The sequence below is a fragment of the Alligator mississippiensis genome, chromosome 6 (assembly GCF_030867095.1).
Source record: "Alligator mississippiensis isolate rAllMis1 chromosome 6, rAllMis1, whole genome shotgun sequence".
Lineage (NCBI taxonomy): Eukaryota > Metazoa > Chordata > Crocodylia > Alligatoridae > Alligator > Alligator mississippiensis.
The window spans coordinates 84,609,623-84,633,114 of NC_081829.1; the positions used below are offsets into that span (position 1 = coordinate 84,609,623).

Sequence of the window (23,492 nt, forward strand, 5' to 3'; positions counted from 1 at the left end):
AGTGCTTTACTACCCTCCTAGTGAGAAAATTCTTCCTAATATCTAACCTAAACTTCCCTTGCTAAAACTTGAGAACATTGCTCCTTGTTCTGTCTTCTGCTACCACTGAGAACAGTCCAGCTCCATCCCCTTTTGAACCCCACTTTAGGGAGTTGCAAGCTGCTAATAAGTCCCCTCTCAGGCTCCTCTTCTCTAGACTAAATAAGCCTAGTTCAGTTCATCCATACTTCCTTAGCTTGCCTGAGAGAATGCTGTGGGAGGCTGTATCAAAAGTGTTGCTAAAATCAAAGTATGCCACATCCACCAGTCTCCCCACATCCACAGAGCCAGTCATCTCATCATAAAAGGCAATCAGGTTGATCAGGCATGACTTGCCCCTAGTGAATCCATGCTGACTGTCCTAATCACCATTTTATCCTCCAAGTGTTTCAAAATGGCTTTCTTGAGGATCTGCTCAATGCTTTCTCCAGGGACTGAGTTGAGGCTAACTGATCTGTGATTCCCTGGATCCTCCTTTTTCCTCTTCTTAAATATGGGCACTATGTTTGCCCTTTTCCAATCATCCAGGACCTCTCCTGATCACCATGAGTTTTCAAAGATGATGGTCAGTGGCTCTGCAATCACATCAGCCAGCTCCCTCAGCACCCTCGGGTGCATCCCATATGGCCCCATGGACTTGTATATGTCCAGCTTTTCTAAGTAGTCCCTAACCTGTTCTTTCACCACTGAGGGTGCTCACTTCCTCCCCAAACTGTGCTGCCCAGTGCAGTAGTCTGGGAGCTGACCTTGCCTGTGAAGACTGAGGTGAAAAAGGCATGGAGTACTTTAGCCTTTTTTGCATCCTCTGTCACTAGGTTGCCTCCCCCATTCAGTCAGGGACCCACACTTTCCCTGATCCACCTCTTGATACCGACATACTTGTAGAAGCCCTTTTTGTTACCCTTCACATCCCTTGCTAGTTGCAACTCCAATTGTGCTTTGGCCTTCCTGACTTCATCCCTGACTTCTTTAAAGCCTTATTGAGGCTTTAAATCCTCCTCAAGGATCCCTATACCTACATCCAGGCCAAGGAAAGACACCAATTTGCACTTGGGATTTACATTTGTGGAACCCCTCCTGGCATGAAGCAAATATACCTGCTAGGAAAATAATAAGACTTTAATAATACAAGGGGGCAAAATAGCAAATGTCTAATTTATGATTTACAAAACAACGAAGTAGAAGTTTTAAATGTTTAAGTTCATATTTAATAGTTAAATTTTGCTTTCTCAAGAGGAAGCATTGCATATAACATTTAGATTGATTTCTACACTGTTGGCATATAACAGCTTGCTTGTCTCCCTTAGTAACAGATTTTATAGGGAAATCCATCAAACAAAGAAAGCCTGTTTGCTGTGTGACCTATTGGAGAGTGCAAATCCAGTTATTTGCACAACACATATCATACAGAAAAGTTCTGTAGAAAAGGACCTGGGAGTTACAGTGGACAATAAGCTGAATATTAGCCAACAGTGAGGCCTTGTTGCCAAGAAGGGTGATGACATACTGGGCTGCATTAGTAAAAGCATTGCCAACAGACTGAGGGAAGTGCATTGCCAACAGATTCCCCTCTATTCCACACTGCTGAGGCCACCTCTGGAGTACTGTGTTGAGTTTTGTGCCCCCCATTACAGAAAGGATGTGGATAAATTGTGGTGTGGTGAACAGGTACGAGGCCCTGGCGACCCTGCAGGAGATGGAAGGGGAGGAGGAAACCCTTGGGCAAGAAGAAACGCCACGTTCTTCACACTCCAAACAGATCAAGAGATCCACGAGGACCCAGAGGAGGAGGCGACGAGTGCTCGTCATAGGAGACTCCATCCTGAGAGGTAGGGAAGGACCCATCTGTCGCCAGGACCCCTCGGCACGAGAGGTATGCTGCCTCCCTGGAGCAAAGATTCGGGATGTGACGGAGGTAATCCAGGCCAGGATCAAGCCCACCGATTATTACCCCATGGTCCTAGTCCATGTGGGTACTAATGATGGGGCCAGGAGAACCCCCGATCACTTGATGGCGGACTACAGTGCTCTGGGCGGTGTGCTGAAGGAGTTCGGTGCCCAGGTGGTTTTCTCTTCCATCCTACCAGTGCCCGGACGAGGAAGACGGCAGGAGAACTGCATCAGAGAGACCAACTGGCGGCTTCGGCAGTGGTGTCTCGAGGCAGGCTTCGGCTTCCTGGACAATGACCCGCACATCACGACGAGGGACATGCTCAGCTGGGATGGGCTTCACCTGTCCCCCAAAGGTAAGTGTGTGTTTTCTTCTAGGTTGGCGGATCTCCTCCGGCCTTTAAACTAGGCTCGTCGGGGGGAGGGGAGTACGAGGTCAGGGGAAGCTGTGGACCACCAAACCATGTGGCACCCACAAGGACAGCCCAGCCTGAAGAAGGAGAACATTGGGAACCTGAAAGCCATGGGGAGGCCAGCACTACAGAACAGGTAAGGAACAAGAAGGTAAGAAACAATGGGCCCCATGGGACTGGGGGCGGGGGGGCAGCAAAGGCACCAGTCGCAGGGCTCAAGTGCCTATATACTAATGCTAGGAGCATGGGGAACAAGCAGGATGAACTAGCGCTCCTGCTTGCACTAAACACTTATGACTTAGTGGGACTAACAGAGACCTGGTAGGATTCATCCCATGACTGGGCGGTACATATTGAGGGCTATAGATTGTATAGAAAGGACAGGTCGGGGAAGAAAGGGGGGGGGTTGCACTTTATGTCAGTGAGCAATACACATCAACCCTCATCAAGACAGAATCCGAGGTTGAGGAAGTAGAAGGATTGTGGGTTAGGCTACATGGAGGGCAAGGAGAAAGGGATTTGGTGGTAGGGGTCTGTTACAGACCCCCACACCAAGGGGAAGAAATAGATGCGGGGCTCCTGAGGCAACTCTCGGAGACCATAAAAGCTAAAGAAGCGGTAGTCATGGGGGACCTAAACTACCCGGACATCTGCTGGGAGACGCAGACAGCAAGGTCCCATCGCTCACGCAGGTTTCTAACTTGTGTACAGGACCTCCACCTGACACAGGAGGTGCATGGTCCCACTAGGGGGAATGCCATACTGGATCTGGTATTGGCAATGGGAGATGACATGATAGGGGACCTCCAGATCGGTAGCCATCTGGGAGACAGTGATCACCTTATAATAGAATTCAACATAAGATGGCGAGTGGGTAAGGTAACTAGTAGGGTGAAAGTGCTAGACTTTAGGAAAGCTGATCTCATTGCACTCAGGCGATTAGTCAAGGAAGCACTGCAGAGTAGGAGTTTTGATGGGATGGGTGCCCAAGAAGGGTGGCTGTGCCTTAAGGAAACGATCCTTCAGGCACAAGGCAAGACGATCCCCGAGCGGGGCAAAAAAGGGAAAGGGGCCAGGAGGCAGGTTGGATCAATGGGCAGGGAGAAATAGGATGCAATTTAATAAAGATAAATGTAAGGTACTCCACCTGGGAAGGAGGAACCCCCAGCACACCTATAGGTTGAGGAGTGTCCTTCTCAGCAGCTCGGAGGCAGAGAGGGATCTTGGAGTCATAATTGACTCCAAGATGAACATGAGCCAGCAGTGTAAAGAGGCCATCAACAAGGCCAATTGCACCTTGTTGTGCATTAGCAGGTGTATGACTAATAGATCAAAGGTGATGATGCTCCCTTTCTATGCAGCACTGGTCAGGCCACAGTTGGTGTACTGTGTCCAGTTTTGGGCACCACACTTCAAGAGAGACGTGGAGAATCTGGAGAGGGTCCAGAGGAGGGCCACTCGCATGATTAGTGGCCTTCGTGATAGACCCTACGGTGGGAGGTTGAGAGCTGAATCTCTTCAGCCTTCACAAGAGACGGCTTAGGGGAGATCTTGTGGCCGCCTATAAATGAATTGGGGGAAGTCAACGGGGAATAGGGAGTGACTAGGAATAGCGGGCGTAAACTAGTTGAAAGTGGATTTAAGTTAGATATTAGGAAGAAATTTTCACAGTAAGGGTGGCCAGGATCTGGAATGGGCTTCCAAGAGAGGTGGTGCTATCACCTAACTTGGAGGTCTTCAAGAAGAGGCTAAATAGTCACCTGGCTGGAGTCATCTGACCTCGGTCCTCTTTCCTGCCAGGGGCAGGGGGTCAGATACGATGATCCATTGTGGTACCTTCCGACTCTACAATCTATGAATCTATGAACTAGGGTTTAACTCAGAGATCCAGCTGGAGAATGGCTCATCAAGTGATCCCATCCCATAGAGAAATGAAGGCACAGGTCCTCTTGAAAGGAGGGCCTCATAGAGGACCAGACTGGTAACAAGCTAGTTTTTCTAATCTCTCCACTACCAATTACCTGGCCTGAGCACTTCTTTTCAGAGGTGGGACTTCATGGTGATTGGGGGTAGGATTGAAGGAAATCCTGTAGTGGTGATGGAGTGTTAGTGGGAGACAATTTGGGCACAAAGCAAAACGATCCCCGAGCGAGGCAAAAGAGGGAAAGGGGCCAGGAGGCTTCCATGGCTGACCAGAGAAATCCAGGGCAGCCTAAGGGCCAAAAGGGGAGCACATAAAATGTGGAAACAAGGTGAGATCACTAAAGATGAATATACCTCCTCTGCTCGTGCTTGTAGGGAGGCAGTTAGACGGGCCAAAGCTACCATGGAGCTGAGGATGGCAACCCAAGTAACAGACAACAAGAAATTGTTTTTTAGATATATAGGGAGTAAAAGGAAGGCCCAGGGAGGAATAGGACCCCTGCTAAATGGGCAGAAACAATTGGTGACAGACAGGGGGGACAAGGCTGAACTCCTCAACGAGTTCTTTGCCTCAGTGTTCCTAAGTGAGGGGCACGACAAGTCTCTCACTGGGGTTATAGAGAGGCAGCAGCAGGGCGCCAGACTTCCATGCGTAGACCCTGAGACGGTGCAGAGTCACTTGGAAGAACTGGATACCTTTAAGTCGGCAGGCCCGGATGAGCTCCATCCGAGGGTGCTGAAGGCACTGGCCGACATCATTGCAGAGCCACTGGCGGGAATATTCGAATGCTCGTGGCGCACGGGCCAAGTCCCGGAGGACTGGAAAAGGGCTAACGTGGTCCCCATTTTCAAAAAGGGGAGGAAGGAGGACCCAGGCAACTATAGGCCAGTCAGTCTCACCTCCATCCTTGGTAAAGTCTTTGAAAAAATTATCAAGGCTCACATTTGTGACAGCCCAGCAGGGCAAATTATGCTGAGGGGAAACCAGCACGGGTTTGTGACGGGCAGATCGTGCCTGACCAATCTAGTCTCTTTCTATGACCAGGTTACGAAACGCCTGGACACAGGAGGAGGGGTGGATGTCATATACTTAGACTTCAGGAAGGCCTTCGATACGGTATCCCACCCCATACTGGTGAACAAGTTAAGAGGCTGTGACGTGGATGACTACACAGTCCGGTGGGTGGCGAATTGGCTAGAGGGTCGCACCCAAAAAGTCGTGGTAGATGGGTCGGTCTCGACCTGGAAGGGTGTGGGCAGTGGGGTCCCGCAGGGCTCGGTCCTTGGACCGATACTCTTTAATGTCTTCATCAGCGACTTGGACGTGGGAGTGAAATGTACTCTGTCCAAGTTTGCGGATGACACAAAGCTATGGGGAGAAGTGGACATGCCGGAGGGCAGGAAACAGCTGCAGGCAGACCTGGATAGGTTGGACAAGTGGGCAGAAAACAACAGGATACAGTTCAACAAGGAGAAATGCAAAGTGCTGCACCTAGGGAGGAAAAATGTCCAGCACACCTACAGCCTAGGGAATGACCTGCTGGGTGGCACAGAGGTGGAAAGGGATCTTGGAGTCCTAGTGGACTCCAAGATGAACATGAGTCGGCAGTGTGACGAAGCCATCAGAAAACCCAATGGCACTTTATCGTGCATCAGCAGATGCATGACAAATAGGTCCAGGGAGGTGATACTTCCCCTCTATTGGGCGCTGGTCAGACCGCAGTTGGAGTACTGCGTGCAATTCTGGGCGCCACACTTCAAGAAGGATGTGGATAACCTGGAGAGGGTACAGCGAAGGGCAACTCGTATGGTCAAGGGCCTGCAGACCAAGCCCTACGAGGAGAGACTAGAGATACTGGACCTTTTCAGCTTCCACAAGAGAAGGTTGAGAGGCGACCTTGTAGCTGCCTATAAGTTCATCACGGGGGCACAGAAGGGAATTGGTGAGGATTTATTCACCAAGGCGCCCCCGGGGGTTACAAGAAACAATGGCCACAAGCTAGTAGAGAGCAGATTTAGACTGGACATAAGGAAGAACTTCTTCACAGTTCGAGTGGCCAGGGTCTGGAACGGGCTCCCAAGGGAGGTGGTGCTCTCCCCTACCCCTGGGGGTCTTCAAGAGGAGGTTAGACGAGTATCTAGCTGGGGTCATCTAGACCCAGCACTCTTTCCTGCTTATGTAGGGGGTCGGACTCGATGATCTATTGAGGTCCCTTCTGACCCTAACATCTATGAATCTATGAAAATTGGAGTTAGTTCAGTGGAAGGCAGCGAAAATGGTTAGGGATCCGGGGAAAGTTACCTGGGGAACAGGGAAAGGCTTCTTTATGTAGGCAGGCAGCCTTTATTTATGTTAAATCCAGAGAGAGTTTGGGTGCCTGCCAGAGGGCTGAGATGCTTTTTACTTAAGTTGCACCAGTAGTGTAGCCTGGAGCTTGTTTGGGGTCAGCTCAAGGCCTACTCAGAGAGCCAGTAGCTCAGGAGGGGCTGTTAGTGGGACTTGAGGGTCCACAACCCCAGAGGAAAGACTGTCAAAAGAGATTGCCAGGACCAGGGCCCCTGGTGATCCTAACTGGCCTAGAGCAGAGACAAGGCCCAGGAGGGGCCAAACATCTAGGATGGGCCACTGCTGGAGACCAAGTCCAGGGGGAAAGTTGGGCCAGGGAGCCTGGAGGTCTCAACTGGCCTGAGAGTGGGGTCAGGGTCAAGGAGGGCCTAAAGGTCAAGGAGAGACCACAACTGGGGACTACCAGAGCAGGGGAGTCTAGATCTCAACTGGGCAAGGTGTGGGGCCAGGGCCCAGAAGGGACCAGAGGTCCAAGAGGGACCACCATCAGAGACTGATAGGGTTAGGGACCTGCAGTCAGGGAGGCTGAAGCCTAGAAGCCTGGTCCCATATTGTGGGCTAGGGCTAAAAGGCCCAGAGAGAGGGTATAAGGGGAGGAGGCCAATAAAGCTAAGACCTCTAAAAAGACTATACAACAATACCCACAAGGCATGGGTTGTGATGTACGGGAGGATGGAGCTACACAATGAGCCCATAAGGCTGCAGGTGCCCTGTAGAGGCATGGGTAGGCCGAGGGGGCCTATTGAAAGTAAGGACTAAATTGAGAATAGTGGGGTCTGGGGGGGACCCAATAGTGATATGAATGGACTAAGGCTCACTCTGTGGACAGCCTGCCTTACATAATCTTCAATAAGACCAAGGCGTGGTGGGCAAGCAATCAAAGGAGGGCTACAGTAAAGATTGAGCTAGACAGGAGCCACACAAATACCAGGGGGCATCACTGCTACCCCTGGGGCTTGAACCTGCCAGAGCAGACTTCAACTACCTGAAAGGTGATTATGAAGAAGATGGAACTAGACTGCTTTCAATGGTGGCAGATGACAGGACCAGGAGCAATGGTCTAAAATTGAAGCAAAGGAAGTTAAAGTTAGATATCAGGAAAAGCTCTTTCACAAGGAGGGTAGTAAAAAACACTGGCACAGGTTACCCAGAGAGGTTATGGAATCTCCATCCTTGGAGGTTTTTAAGGGACCTCAGAAGGTCATATAGTCCAACCCCTTGCTCAAAGAAGGACCATCTCCAACTAGATCATTTTAGCCAGGGCTTTGTCACTGGAATGGTCTAGTTGGGGTTGGTCCTGCTTTGAGAAAGGTGTTGGACCAAAAGAAAGTACTAAATGACAGCGCAGTAACCAAGGCACCATAGGGACACATGTAGATGTGCCCAGTGTAATCTACAAGTTTTAGTGAGTTCATAGTTCAGGAGATATTGTGCATAGCTATTTCCTTCCATATACTCTTTGAAGTATTAGAGAGAAATGGAGATGATTTCAGATACACTATCTGAGTTATGTGAACATCCTGCATTTAACAGTAGCATTCAAATCAAGATTATCTTGCTAGGTTTTATCTACTAGGTTCTACTAGGTTTTTTATCTTCTATTTCCTGTAAGATATCAATATAGAAGAACTGTTTTAATAGCCCTCTGGTTGTTTATAATCAATCTCACACACACACACACACACTTTTACTTATTTTGGCCACTGCGGGAGTCTCCTTTTATAACCTCCGGGCCTATGACTTTTGTTAGACACAGGTAGCAATCACCCAGCTAGCAGCATTCCCAGCTGCTCAGAGCACAAGACCAAACCCACAACCCACTGAAACAAACATTGAGCAAGCCAAACACAGACAGGTCTGGCTCACTTACCTTCTCAGAGAAGGATCTGGTACCTGATGGTTGGCTCCTCTTCTTCCTCCCCTTCCTCCTCTTACTCTCAGTGAATTGCTTGCAAACTGCTCTGTTTGCTGCCCCTGTTTGCTTGCTCATAAGCATCTATGACATGAATACACATCCTACCAATGCTGGGTAGAGAGGTGCTATCACCTCCCTTGTCTTGCACTTTATTCTTCTATTGATGTAGCCCCAAACCACATTTGCATTTTGTGTGGCTGCCTCACACTGCCAACTCGTATTGAGCCTGTGATCTACCAAGACTTGCAAGTCCTTTTCCATAGCACTGCCAGTCAGCCATTCAGCCAGGTGTCCCCCATTTCATATTTTTGATTATTCCTCCGTGGGACTCCACTTGGAACTTTCTGCCTTTTTGAAACAGAGCCATTATAGGCAAACCCCGCATAGTGCTCTTAATTGGTTTCTGAAAAAACGAGTGTTAAGCGAAACACGCAGTAAGTGAAACCAAAGGTATTTGGCGATCCAAGATGGCAACCACAAGTGTTTTTAATTACCCAGGATGGCAACTGCAAGTGTTATAACAAAACTCACTGAGCCCTAAATGAAATCAGGTATCAATCTGAAATGAGCCTTATAGCAAAATGGCGCTAAGAGGAACAGCGTTAAGCGGGGGGTGCCTGTAATAAGCATCTTTTGCTTAGAGCTATTGAGACAGTTATCTATCCACCTTGTAGTAGTTTGATCCAGCCCACATTTCTCCAGTTGTTTATGAGAGAGTCATGTGGGATCTTGTCAAAAACCTTGCTGAAGTCCAGATACAGAAAGAACAATATAGTAGCATGATCTTAACTCCTTTTCTGTGTAAGTAGTTAATTTGCGTTCTGATATTTGGGGGTTTACAAGTCACTTATGTGTTGCATAAAAAATGTCTTTCTGTATGAAAGTTGATGTTTAAATGTCACCTGATAGGTCTAATAAGTAACATTCATAACAAAGGAACCACCATTTCATTTACCTTTGTTTACTAGGGTGGTGCGAGTCTCCGGATGACTTTCTGTACCTACTACCTAGGAGGTTGATGAAGTGCAGTTCATAGGCCCAGCTCTGAAAAGTGGTTTGCGTTGTAATTTGTTCCCTCTCAGGATCAGGCCTGAGAGACTGGAGGCAGAGTCTTTTTTTGGTGAGGAATATGTCCCCACAGGTAGTTAGGTTTTGTTGTCTTTGATAGATTTTGGTGTGCAGTTTGTGGTAGTACTGGAGATAGTTGGTAGGTTTGTGTTTTGAGCTGTAGGAGGTTGGCTTCAGTTTTGGTGATGAGGTTAGGTGCTTGTTTGAATGTACAAGCAACTTTTCAGAGCCGGGCCTATGAACTGCACTTCTTCATCCTCCTAGGTAGTAGGTACAGAAACTCATGGACTCAATATACACGGTGGAGTTCTGGCGCACTGCGACCGGCCGGACATCTGGCACCCCAGGCACCTCTGAGCTTTTACCTGCCCTGCTACATCCCCCTTTCCCCCCTACCCCCCACCCCAGCCTATCCCTCACCCCCTGATGCCTCTATTTCCATTTTCACGGACTGGCTTTCTTGCCTGCATTGCAGGCCAGGCCAACCTCTGGCTTCTTTACTATTCCTTCCATCCAGGACCAACTGCAAGTACTTCGTCAGCCTGACAAAGGGGTTTTCAACCCTAAAGCTTCCAAAGATACATTTTTTTTAAGCACTCCTTTTTTTTCATAATACACATATAGACATAAAAACACAAAATAAGCCATCACACACCATGAATAACATCATATGTTTAAGACAGCACAACATCTTTACTTCTTGCTGTCAATTCCTTTAAAAAACGACAGGCTCGGTGACAGTTGTGTGTGGGTACCTTTGATGCTGCTGCTGCTGCTGCTGATACTGGTGTTGAGCCAGCTAAGTTATTGTACCTCTTGTCATGTAAAGCGGAGGACCGGGCGTGAGGCTGTAGGGGAGGAGGAGGCCTCAGTGGGGCACGCTGCCGTGTTGTGCAGAGGCCCCAGTGCCAGGAAGGGTGCACCTTAACACACACACACACACACACACACACACACACACACACACACACCACGAGTTTTGCCTGCCAGCAGCTTGGGGTGCAGGGCCCCAAACGACAGACTCCCCCAGTGAGACACACACAGCTGGCAGGTGGGCTTCATGGCTTGGCAGGGCCCAGCCCTCACTCAGGCCTGCTCTAGGACACACACAGCTGGCAGGCATTGTGGCCTCAGTAAGAGCCACCACCCCTGCAGTTTTCAGCCCGCTGCTCCTTAACACACACAGGGTCGTCTGTGTCATGAGTTTTGCCTGTCAGCAGCTTGGGGTGCAGTTCCCCCCTGCACTGATCTTCTTGAAACTTGGCAGACTTTGTGGCCTCGGCAAGAGCCACCATCCCTGCAGTTTTCAGCCCCCTGTGTTGTAACACATAGACGTGACAGGAGCTTTGCTTTCAAGCATTTGGGGTACAGTTCCCCCCAATCCCTGCACTGATCTTCTTGAAACTTGGCAAGCTTTGTGACCTCAGTAAGAGCTACCACCTCTGCAGTTTTCACACCCCTGTGGTGTGACACACAACCGTGACATGAGTTTGACTTTCAAGAATTTGGGGTATAGTTCCCCCCAAACCCCTATACTGATCTTCTTGAAACTTGGCAGGCTACATGCTCTTAGCAAAGGCTACCATCTCAGCAAGTTTCATCCAAATCATAAAAAAACCCCAAAGTTATAGATCTTCCGTTGATTCCCCATTATACCCTATGGCTGGATCTCTGAGGCGGATCCAAAGCTTTGGAGCTGCTTCAGCTGGATCAAGGCGGAAACCCGGTCCAGTGCACCAGATCTGATCGTGGCCACCCAAAGCGGCCGGATCCAAAGCCGGATTGAATCACTGCCGACTCGCACAGCCCTCTTGTTTACACATTGCAAGAAAGGCCAAATAAGACTCTTCCTTCTGTATCCCTTTTCTGTGCTAAATGGTACCATGGCTGTTAATGGATGAAAGTCTTCTTAAGCCTCAGATCACTTTGATTTAAGCACATGGGGCACATGCTTTCATTGCTTGGTCACTGGTGATATTCAGTTTTTTCTCTGAATGCTTATTGTTAATCTAGAAATCCAATGCTCTGTGAGACCAATGCTGTGTATATCAACCTATTATCCCTTCCAATATGCAGTATAACCATCTTGTATTAGAGAACAGCAGATTTAATTTACCAGTGTTATTCACCTAGGTATCAATGTTATTCACCACCAGTGTTGATTTGCCTAGTGTTGATTCACCTAGTAACATTAGGTCCTCTGAAAGTTTCTCACAGTGAACAGTGCACAAAATTAGATGCTGTATTTTTATGATAAGCACCAAAGAAATTTACATATAAAATATTGGGACAGATGATACAGACCTTACGCAGAAAAATGCTTCTCTTTCCTTGTTCTTAACTAAACATGTCAGGGAACTGGCCATTTGTTATTATGCACTTTACTTTACAAGCTTGTAAATGGGAAAGTTTTCATAATAGAGCTGTCAGTTTTAGATCTCTCCTGCAAACACTTACATGCCATGAATAGTGTCATAGAGGGTGAGCAATGAAATTTCAACAATCGCAAAGTGGGGGGAGATACAGTAAACTGTATTCATGGGACTGGTTTTACGCCATCAGAAGTAAATTGGCAAACTCAGTGCTGCACCTATTTTTATTATAGTCTTAATTATTAAAATGCTTGTGTACTTGGTGATGTGCCCACCATAAGTGGCAGGAGGAAATATTATTTGGGGAGCTGGGAGTATGGGGGCAGTGCAGGGGGCACTTGCTTGACCCCTTCCCCTCCCCCTCCTGCAGGGCTGTTGTGGAGGAGCACGTGGAGGTGGCGCTGGAGCAGTGTAGCCGTGTTTGGCAGTGATAACCTCTGTTAGCCCCAGCCTTCCACTGCCTATGGTACCCACAGATGGGGATTGGTAGAAAACTAGCTACAAGTTTCTATTAATTAAAATGATATAATACTGATAACTGATTTCCTTTTAAAGTTCATATGCCAACATTTAAGGACTTCTTTTTTTTTTTTTTTGCTTTAAAGGACTCCTTTATAAAATAGCGTGCATACTACATTGACAAAGTTTTAGGATTTTAATAGATTTCAGATTTGCATTTCAACCAGAAACAAAGCATGCATTTCATACAAATGTTCATTGGTGATTACATCAGTTCATTCATAGCTTAGTGCTAGCAGGACTCTGCACACCTAAGAAGCTGCATGGAAGCATATAATACTAGTAGAGAAAAAAGTACAAATGGTTACACAGTGAGAAAAATCCAGTTTAATTTGGTAGAAAATATGCATAAAATGGGAAGAGAGATAAGACGGAAAGTAGGAGCTAATACACATGGGGCAAAGAAAGTAGAGGAAAGATATTATTATCCATTCTAACAAAGAATCAGTGAAGTGATGTTCTGAAGTGACCAATGCTGCCTGGGAGGTTGGACATCCATAGTGATTTGTGGACCAGTACCAGGTTCCTTGTGTCTCTAAGTAACTAGGTAGCATCCATTCATGTTACCTAATGAAATCCAAGTCAACCTAATCTTCTGTGTTGCTGAGCCATCGTTATTTCTAAACACTTTCCAGCGTGTTAATGAATAGACTTAGAATGATGTCTTTGTATTTTTGGTTAACTAACAAGACATTCACTAGACATTCAATAAGTGCTCACCAAATCCTACATGAATCAAGTTATTACGTACTTATCTCCAAGTTGTACATCTGCCCACTTCAAAACTTAAACATTTGTTTGTTAGTCAAAAGCAAGTTGCAGCCAAAGCAACTGATGCATGTATACTTTTGTACCCAGCACCTGTACCTTATGAATCATTTGATTCTTCAGTCCTATTTAAGTGTATGCAAATTATTTTGTGAACTGTATGTCTGCAAACTATAGCAGGATCTTAGTATTTATTGCAGGAATTTTATTTATTACAGGTACTTTGAAAGACAAGTACTTTCCTTTTAAACTATTAAATCACTGACATAGCCTTTGTACTGCCATAAACTGTTTACAGCAGCACAAAACCCAAGCTAAGAGACACCAACGCCCTTTGTCACCCCGCAAGTCTTTACATTTGTGGTTATGGCAATTTGTGGTAACAGTTGTGCTGCCTTTTTGTGGCTGATGTCTGTCAGTTTATGGAAGGAGAGAGCAGGCAACCCAGGAGAGGCACTCCTGAAGCTTTAGGGACCTGATCCTGTGAACCGCAGGAATCCCCCTGCAGGAAGATTTCCAGGGCATGTGTTTCGCACTGCTGTGCCCCAGGCCAAGCACCTGAAGCCCTGGGAGAAGCAGATCCCTAACCTTATGGGAAAATGGTGACATTTGTTTTGGCTAATCAGATTAGTCGTTCTGGGATGCATTCTGGCACAGATGATGCCACAACAAAAATGTCTGGTTTTAGCCTGAGAATTTTAAAGAATAAGACAGAGCAACCTGAAGTGATGGTTTGTGGTCCTGTTTCTCACAGTAGTTGATGCTCATTTCTTCCTTTCAGTTTACTTCTCAAAAGGATCCCAGTAAGAACCAACACAGTTAGTGCCAAAAACAGAGTGGCAACAAAATACGGGCCGTGGATATTCTGTGTTCCCAGAAGCACGCTGTTGTCTGAACCTGCAAATGAGAAATGCAGTTTATTTGACTTGGTGTCATACAGTTATTGTCAAAATACCTGGGAAGGGCCAGTTGGATAGCATGTTGAGATTCATAGGTGAAAATATAACCACTCTTTAGGATAAGAGTAACCTGGCCAAATAAATGTGAAATAAATAGGCAATTGATTAATGTATGTTATATGAATAAATTTTATGTGCTAGTTTAATGTAAATCGCATTAGCTGTGAGAGTATCCTAGCCGGGAGTAATAGTCGGGAGGTTAATATCTTGTGGAAGGCATAGCACAAATAGCAATGCAAAAAGGTAAAGAACTTGACATATAGAAAAAAGAGACTTAAAAATGATATGGCAAAGTTATACCTAAAGTTATATGTAGCTGTTTATAAGATAAGTTACCCAGTTTGGTGTCCTCTGTTTTGCTTTGAAGTTGAACTGGCCCCACAATGACATCCATTTTTTTCTGATAGGAACTTGTATCCCTTTTGTATCTAGCAAGACATCCCTGGTGGCATCGAGAAGAAAGATCATTTTTGCTGCATATAACCATCTGGCACTGCAAGTAAACTTCAGAATGTCTGTTCAGAAACTTGAAGGCATTAAATTTGAAACGAACAATGCTGCTGTTTGATGAATAGTATGTGTTGTAGGTGGGATCCACTGGACAACTAACAAAAAGAAAAGACAAAACAAATCAAAATTCCTGCATGAACTGTAGAAAGGAAGCAATCAGAGTAATATTTCTGCAATGCAAATCGTGTTCTCTATCAGTAGTATAAAACAAAATGAAAGATGTTTTGAGCTTGATTTCTCATCTAAGACTAGAAGTCCTTACCCACTCTTGATTAAATCATAAGTCAGGTTTGTGAAGTCATCAGGATATGGAGATGCCACACACGTGTCTATAAATATCACCAGATTTGGATCAGAACTGTAGAGAGTTGCTTGAAGAAACAAATCCTGATTTAGGTCAACGTAATATGGCGAAGCAGAAACTTGTTTCAAGAAATATGACGACTCAAAAAATGAAATGTTCACGTCAAATTTGCCATACTGAGTTTCATTTATGTAAACAGTATCTTTGGCAACATATTTTATTTCTGACACTGCGTTCTCGTTCATTTTGCAGGTAATATGAAACACAAAGTCTTTTTCCCTCACGATAACATCACCAGACAATGATGCTGTGATTACATTGGAGTAGGTGATAGTGTTATTTATTCCTTGCTAAAATATAAAAGAGAATAAAGTAAAAGTTGGGCATGTATTTTGTCAATATATTATAGTTAACATAATTGATTTAGATAAAGATATCAAGTCAACTTCACTTAAAAAAAATCAATTTTCCAACTCATACCCTTTAAATATCATTTAACTATTTTAAATTTTTAGTTCTTTAAAAATACATCCCTAATTTTTTTGTTTCTCAGTTGATGTTTATGGTCTTTGCAAAGAAACAGTTATACACAAAGTAATATTTCATGCTGAAAAAATAGAGGTAAGTCATGTTTTCCCCCATCAACATTTTTCAGATGAGTAATCTGGAATATCATTTAGGTGATATTAGGTATGACATATTAGGTATGACATTTTCTAACAAACAACATTTTCAAATTAATGCCATCCTTTTATTTGGTTGTGACAGAACAGAAAGTTCAAAAAATGGCTTAGTCAGTAGTAAAGTGGACAACTGAATCTGACTTTTTATTATCCTTTTCAAAATAGGTTTTCTCTTTTCAATGCCTCCTAGGTTCAAGGAGAACAGGAGGTTTGACTTCATGGTCAATACCAATTTTGTGGTTTAATATGCATTACAGCTGAGCACTGGTTTTGATTACTTTTCACGTTCTTCAGTAGGTTTATGAGATACAGAGCTCTACAGACTGACAGCTACTTTTACACAGTGATCTACCACCATGGTCCCTGAGAAGGACCACTTCTAGGAGTGAGAGTAGATTACTACCATCTTGGATTGCTATTGACAGGTTGTCACCACAGTTCAAGAAGAACTGAAGAATGTGTACAGCTTTCACAGAACTTAGTATTAAAAGTTTACCATTTCCTTCTAAAAAACAAAGGAACTGGATTCTCATTTTTACCAGGTTCCCCTTCCCCCCTGACACCAGCATCTGGGTGGATAGCAGCATTCATACTGGTGACCAAGATGTCAAAGGCTGTTGAACCATGCACATTTCCATGACCAAAAGTCGTCCATGATAAATAAAGTGACAGAATTTAATTTCCCTCTGATATAACAGATTTTTTAAAAATCTGGATCCAGTAAGGCACCAGTGATACAAAGCAAACAGACACACCAACTCAAATGAAGAAAGAACATTACTTCAACCTATACCCCTTACTTCATTTCGAACATTATTTGCTGTGGTGGGCCAGAATGATCTGTCTCAAGTCCAAGGCAGGCTGGTGCTAAGATCCAGCCATTCCTGTTTTTTCCCTGTGAACCAGCTATGGCATGAGTGAAACCCAATACCTCTTGGTGATAGAGTGGGTGAAGACTGCTCCTGATGAAAGTTGCTGACGCCCCATACCATTGAATACCACCAAAATCACGGCCACCTTTGGTCCTGAATTTGCCAACTCTCTTTGAATCTATTAAGGAAGGTTTCAAGAACACCAGTGTGTCCGCGACACACTGCACAAATGTGCCTATATACTTGTGTATATCAGTTATAGATTACAATGTGTAGACGTTACATCAGGAAGGCAAATGCACATTACTATTACATTTTGAAAACCCATTGGACTATTGTATAACTCGGATTCAACATTTAATATTTATTTTGATGAATGTCCTATCATTTATCTCTCAGGTGACTCTCAGCAGTCTCCTGGAGATTTATATCTAATTCCTGGAGGCTCCAGGGCAATCCTAGAGGGTTGGTCCACAGGCTGGATTTAATGGCTTTGTAGGCCAGATCCAGTCCCTGGACCATAGGTTGGTGACCTCTAATTTAGACCATTTAAACATTATTTCCAAATCTGAAGTATAGTCTTCTGAGTTTTGATGAATCTAAAATATAATGATTTTTGTCCAAAGCTAATTTTAAATTACTTTGTCCAGTGAAAGATATCACTGTACACAGATATGACATATGAATAAAGAGAACCATTTTTTACCTCTTTCACTGTACCACATCCAACCAGTGGTATATTGAATATAATATAGTTTTCTGTAAACTGTGGCACACAGGAGGTGTCCTTCATATGAACATCCCATGCATAGTAGCCCAATGATAGGAGATAGGTTCTGTTAATAACTGCATGCATATATTCTCCAGAACATGTCAATGCTAACAGAGAGAGAAGAAAAAATAAATTACTTTTAACATTAGCACCAAACATTATTATAGGATTGTTCCATGACTTATAGCTTGATCCTGTGTTTGTTAAATAGGAAACTGTTCACTGAATTCAAAGGCACACAATCAGGATTTTATAGGCCAATTACAATGGTTTAGGTAAGCCTACCTGTATCATTGTTGTTTTCTGGAACAGAGTAATAATAAGCACTGAATCCACCCGCTGAGTAACCAGAAACACTTGAAAACAGAACAGTCATTGTATTTGAAGTTGATGTAAATGAGTAATTTGAGCCATCACAAATCTTCCCAAGTAGAGGTGATGTATATAGAGGACCATCATAGACTTCGATATAGTCATAGAGACAATTATTTGAATCACCTAGACTGTGGATTGAAATTATCATGTTACTATAAAATAGTGTCAAGGTTATACAACGCTTTACATTTTCAAAATGGTGAAATGGAGCTTTAGCTAAATCGCTCCCATTGATTTCAGTGGGAATCCAAACTCTTGAATAATGTACTCCCTTATTTGTATCACAGAAGACACTCCTGTCTGGTAGCAATACTTGGGATAAGCAAATGGTTTGATGAACTAATGCAAATCTGCAGTAAATTTCCCCTCCCAGATGTGCCATTATGATCTCTTTTGCATAATCACAGTAATGGAGACTCACAGAGAGAATTGGGGAAGGGTGCTTACACAGGTTAAAAAGGTATATGTAGATACTCTTACTTTCCAAGCCGTCCCTTTTAAAAGTGACTTTGTTACTTTGGAAAGTACTGGACTGATAGCCATAGAGCCTAAAAGACCATAAACAGAAGTTATTTTAAAACAAGGGGTGCATCTACGCATGCTATTCGTGTGATGAAAAACTCTGGCTCAGGTTGCGACAGTCAGCAGCTGCTGGGCTCAGTGTTTACATGTGCTCCCTGGACCGCAGCACTGGGAGCCAGGGCAGAGCAGGCCTGGGCTGACATGAGGCCCAGGGGGTCAGGCCCAGGCTCGAGGTGATAGCATCAGGTGGCAGAGAGGCTGGCTGGGGCATGAGTCCTACAGCACAGAGCTAGGCAGCAGGCAGCCTCCACACTTTAGCACCCTCATGCCCCAGCCAGCCCCTGTCATCATCTACACATGTGTTTCAGCAGAGTGTATTACTTGGCCATAGGATAATACTGACAGTACTATCCTATGATGGAGTTAATTAATTTACTGAGCCCTAGTGCTGGCACATGTGTAGACTGTGATGCCTTACTGTCATAAATGGCATGTGCCCCCAGCAGCTGGGGGAGCATGGCAGTGGTGGGAGCACAGTGGCAGTAAGCGGGGGATCTCCCACAGATGCTGCCAGTAAGCAGCAGGGTGGTGGGTGGCAATTGCCAACCAAGGGTTGGCTACGAGCCACAGCCACCAGCAGCGTCCAGCAGGAATCACAGACCACCTGCAGATGCCACCAGCAGTCCCACAGACCACCCGCAAACACTGCCTTTTTGCAGGGGGTGCACCGCCACGCTCATGGGGTGCACATGTACCCCTACATGTCACCCCTGCTTACTATGGAGCTAATTAGTCAACTCCACAGTAAAGGGCACAAGTAGATGCACCCAGGTAATGGAAGTTTAAGCTTATTCACAAACTAGTGCCTTCTTGTACTGAGTTGGTGTTTTCCCCTCTATGCAGACCAGGTTTGGGTTCGGTGACAAAAACCTGCCAGATCATTGCTACAGTAAATTAACATGTACTAGTTGTTTAACATCCCTAGCACCACCACCATCCACAGTCTGTAGGTCTATAAAGTGAATCCACCCCATTAGCTGCTTTAAAACCAGAGAAGTACAGATTCAACATTTTTTGCCAAAATCTAAAACAATGGTTTTTTAGCACTGTTAGAACTGTGTTTCTCCCCCTGTGAACTATTCGTCCTCTGTTTGATGATTCTGAAAATCTTTTTACTTCTGTTAGACTAATTTCATCTACCATCAAGGGTTCAAACTGTGTAGAGATCCTTCTTGCCAATTCCACAAGGTGGGGCAGCTTCAGATATGAACACAGGGCCTGACTATAGCAGCCAGGAGATAACAAATATGTATCTAATTTTTAGTGGCTGAATTATCCCATGGATTACTTGTAGGAGAGAGTCCAGAGAATGTAAACCAGCAAACAAAATGTACTGTGTTAAAAGGAAGGGCACTTAGTGTACATAAATGGATCCATAGTAGCTATGGCTGTTCTATTCCTTGGAAAATGAAATTAAATGCACATCATGAAGCAGGTCCAGGTCTATATCTTTTGGATGTGGACAGATGAGCAAAATATACCAAGTTAAAAAGAGGAGGATGCACATACTGTGTATCATCTCATCAACAGATACCTGCTTTGAGTATTTATTCTATCCCATGGCTAATAAAAGCTACATCATGGTAATTTAGACCCATTTCTTTTGGTTACCAAAAGGTAGAAAAGACACATGAAATAGTACTTATAGAGCAGCTAATAACCATTACGTCCCCCTTCCCACCGCTTTGAACTTGATGTGGTATGTGGCTTCTGCGATTAAGCATTCTCATTTCCAGCCATGCCAGAAGTGCCAGAAGTAAAAGAAACTTTAGCATGATAGTAGTTGTGACACTGTTAGTTTAAGGAAATAAATTAAATTGGGAGACTTTTCTGTGAAAAGGCAATCAAAATATAAACACATGCATATTAATTATAAGATGGCAAGTTTGTGTTAAATGCTTAACAATTTACTTACTTAAGGTCTTGAAAGGTGAGTCTTATGTAATAATTGTTCGATATTTTTATTCTCCACACACATTGTATATTTTGTGAATGGTTTCCAGGATATGAAGGACTAGAGAATGATCCAGAAGACCTGGTAAGGAAGCCACCACAAGAGATGGAAGTTTCTGGAAGAGAAAATGCACAGAACTATTTAAAATGCCATTTCTTTTTAAACCTGTGCAGATATCCAGGCATGTAGAACAAGATCTAAGGCTGCTGACGGGGGAAAGGTACCAATTAACCCATGCCTTGGCCCAAGTTGCAGCCACCTAAGGCCTGCTCTAACTTTCACTAAATTATAGAAACTGCTACCATATTGCCTGGTGTATAAGACACAGATTTTTCCAGAAAAAAAAAAAGTGTAAAAGGAAGGAAGGAAGGCAAGAATTGCTGTACAAATATTCATGAAATATAATCAAATTTATGTTGAAAGCTTTTCATCATATTTTTATCCTCTCTCAGAGGCTTACCATATATTGATTTATCTTATATGCCAGAATATATAGCATTATGGTTGAGAACTGCTAGTAAACATTGCTTTCCAGTTCTTCTTTCTCCAGCTGACAACATCTCCTGTTACTGTGTACAGCAGGGGAAAGGCTGGATGGTATGGCAAAAGTTAGGGTGGCTTGATGCTAGCTGAATAGAATTAGATCAAGAAAATTCCCAGATGCTCTCTTCAGAGGAGATGCCATTGATTCTGCGTGAAGCAATTACAACGAGGGTGGATGATGCACTTACCATATTTTTTCACATGCCACCTGCCCCCAAATAAGACACATACCTTGTTTTTGGGACAGCAGAATGAAGAATAAAATTATTTTTCCAGAGTTATGGCTGAATTCTGGCTATCGCTGTGCAGCCAAAGTTTTTAACCCTCTTGTAGCTGCTGCTGAAAAGGCAGCAGTTTTTGGCTGCTCAGCCAAAAGCTACTGCCAATTCAGCAGTGGCTATAAAAGGGTTAAAACGGTGACACCACAGATTGGACTTCCCTCTCTACAGCCATAGAGAGGAGCAAAGTCCCAGCAGCCATTACAGCACCCCTGTGCTTCTATACAGTGCAGAAATCAGTTTCGCTGCTTAAGACATGCAGTCCAATTTTGGAGAGCTGATTTATGGGACAGGTGATTTTTGGGACAAGAGTGCATGCATGTTTGCACAATCACAAAAAAGAACCTGCATATGTGTGTAGAAATCAACTCCATAAAAAACAAAATGTATTTGGTGCAAGAAAGGTTCCTAGCAATGACTAATTTGTCCATCAACAATGTAAGTCTTTCAGATACATTTCAACCTGTGGCTGAATGATTGTTCTGTTTTATGTGAGGGACAAATACACAAAAAGACTCTGGAAAGTTTGGTCCAAGAGAATCTGCCTAATCAGGTTGTGCTCCTATTTGCTAAGGAAATATCCAACTATGCTCTTGGCTCCTTCCTAATGGCCTTTAGCTCACTCAAATTTACACATTCAAAACTCCACTTACATGTATCCCATGCACATTTATGTTTCTTGCAGAGCCCATTGGCCATCTGGCTTGGCCACAAGCCTTTCCAGTTTGCATTTTATAAGCTCTGAATCACAATTTAGTCTGACACACATCAGCTGACCATAATGCTAGACCTAACAAGTTGTAACGTATGGGCAACCTAGATGTAATATGTAGGGACATTAACTCCATAGTTGACCTTATAATCCAAACAGGACAACAGTCATGTTAGGAGAAAGGGGGTGGTAGAGCTTTGGGAAATTTTTCAGGAAAAATTATTTTCTGCCAAAAATGCCTATTTAAATTATTATCAAATGCATGTCAAATCATTAAAGTATCAGGAAAGAGGAGGTAGGGAGGGGGAAAGAATAGGGAAAAGGGAAACACTTAGTATTTTTTTACATTTTGAAAAAGAATAAACTTTTTCATTTCAAAACAAACTTTAATCTAAGAATTTACCTACCGTGATCTTTTTTTAAAAAAGTAAGAAACCTTAAAATAAACATTTCACCTGAGGTTGATTGAAATATTTAATTCAACTCAATCTGAAATAACTCTTGATTCTTTTTCCAGCAAGAGGCTGAAGAAAAAAACCCAACCCTTTGCAGGTCGACACACAGTTAGCAGAACAGTCTTTTTCCATTTCAAAATTCAGCTACTGACCCAAGATTCAATTTTTCTAAAAGTGCCAGAAGTTAAAATTGTTACAAAAGACATTGCATGAAAGGGTAATGATTCACTGATGAAGGGGCTACACAGATTTGGAAGAAAGCAGTAAAATCAGCTTAAAACCTTCCTGCAATAGTCAACAAAATGACAAAATAACTAAAAAGAACAAAATGAGGAGCCTAAATGCCTAAATGTTATGAAACTTACTATTTACAGGATGTTCTGATGTAGTTGGTACTTGAGCTGTTAATGAAAAAAAAGTTATTAGTCAAATAAAAACTATTTCCCACTGTATCCATTTATTACATACTAGCCAATTGCCCATCAAGAATGACGGGGTGGGGGGGGTGGGGAGCAGGTGAAAACAGAGTGCCAGCACCCAGTGGCCCACACTGCCACCATTGTGCCTCTGGCCCTGTGTGCCCACCCTGCCATCTGGCTCTGTGCACCACCCCAGCCACCCGCTGCTCCAGCCTGTAGTGCCACCGCCTCCCAGGTTCCATAGTTTCATAGTAGCTAGGGTCAGGAGGGACCTGAACAGATCATCTAGCCTGACCCCCTGCCACAGGCAGGAATGAATGCTGGGTTCACAAGACCCCAGACAGGTGATCATCCAACCTCCTCTTGAATATGACCAAGGTTGGGGTGAGGACCACCTGCCTGGGAAGTGGGTTCCAGATTTTGGCCACCCTAAATGTAAAATATTGCCTTCTGATCTCCAACCTAAACTTATTCTCCATCAGCTTCTTACCATTGCTCCTCATCACCGCAGGTGGTGCTGGGGAGAAAAGGGCTTTACCTATTTGCTGATGATCTCCCCTGATGAGTTTGTAGGCAGCCACCAGGTCCCCCCTCAGCCTCCTCTTGCTGAGACTGAACAGGTTCAGGTCCCTCAGTCTCTCCTCATAGGGCCTGTCCTGCTGCCCTATCACCAAGCGGGTGGCCCTCCTCTGAACCTTCTCCAGGCTGGTCACATCCCTTTTGAAGTGCAGCGCCCAGTACTGGACGCAGTACTCCAACTGCGGCCTGACCAAAGTCACATAGAAGGGGAGTGTCACCTCTCTGGACCGGCTTGAGATCT

The 23,492-nt window shown here is 44.4% G+C and overlaps 1 protein-coding gene across 1 annotated transcript in view; it reads right to left on the bottom strand.

Moving 5' to 3' along the window:
- LOC102566234 (deleted in malignant brain tumors 1 protein) overlaps positions 1-23,492 on the bottom strand; it is a 63,041-nt gene that overhangs the window by 25,524 nt on the left and 14,025 nt on the right. Inside the window, exons 4-8 of the mRNA XM_059730341.1 lie at positions 18,210-18,277; positions 17,289-17,461; positions 14,986-15,377; positions 14,514-14,818; positions 14,007-14,151 (exon numbers count right to left, since the gene is read on the bottom strand). Coding sequence (XP_059586324.1) covers positions 14,007-14,151; positions 14,514-14,818; positions 14,986-15,377; positions 17,289-17,461; positions 18,210-18,277 — 1,083 coding nt within the window. The remainder of the gene's footprint in view (positions 1-14,006; positions 14,152-14,513; positions 14,819-14,985; positions 15,378-17,288; positions 17,462-18,209; positions 18,278-23,492) is intronic.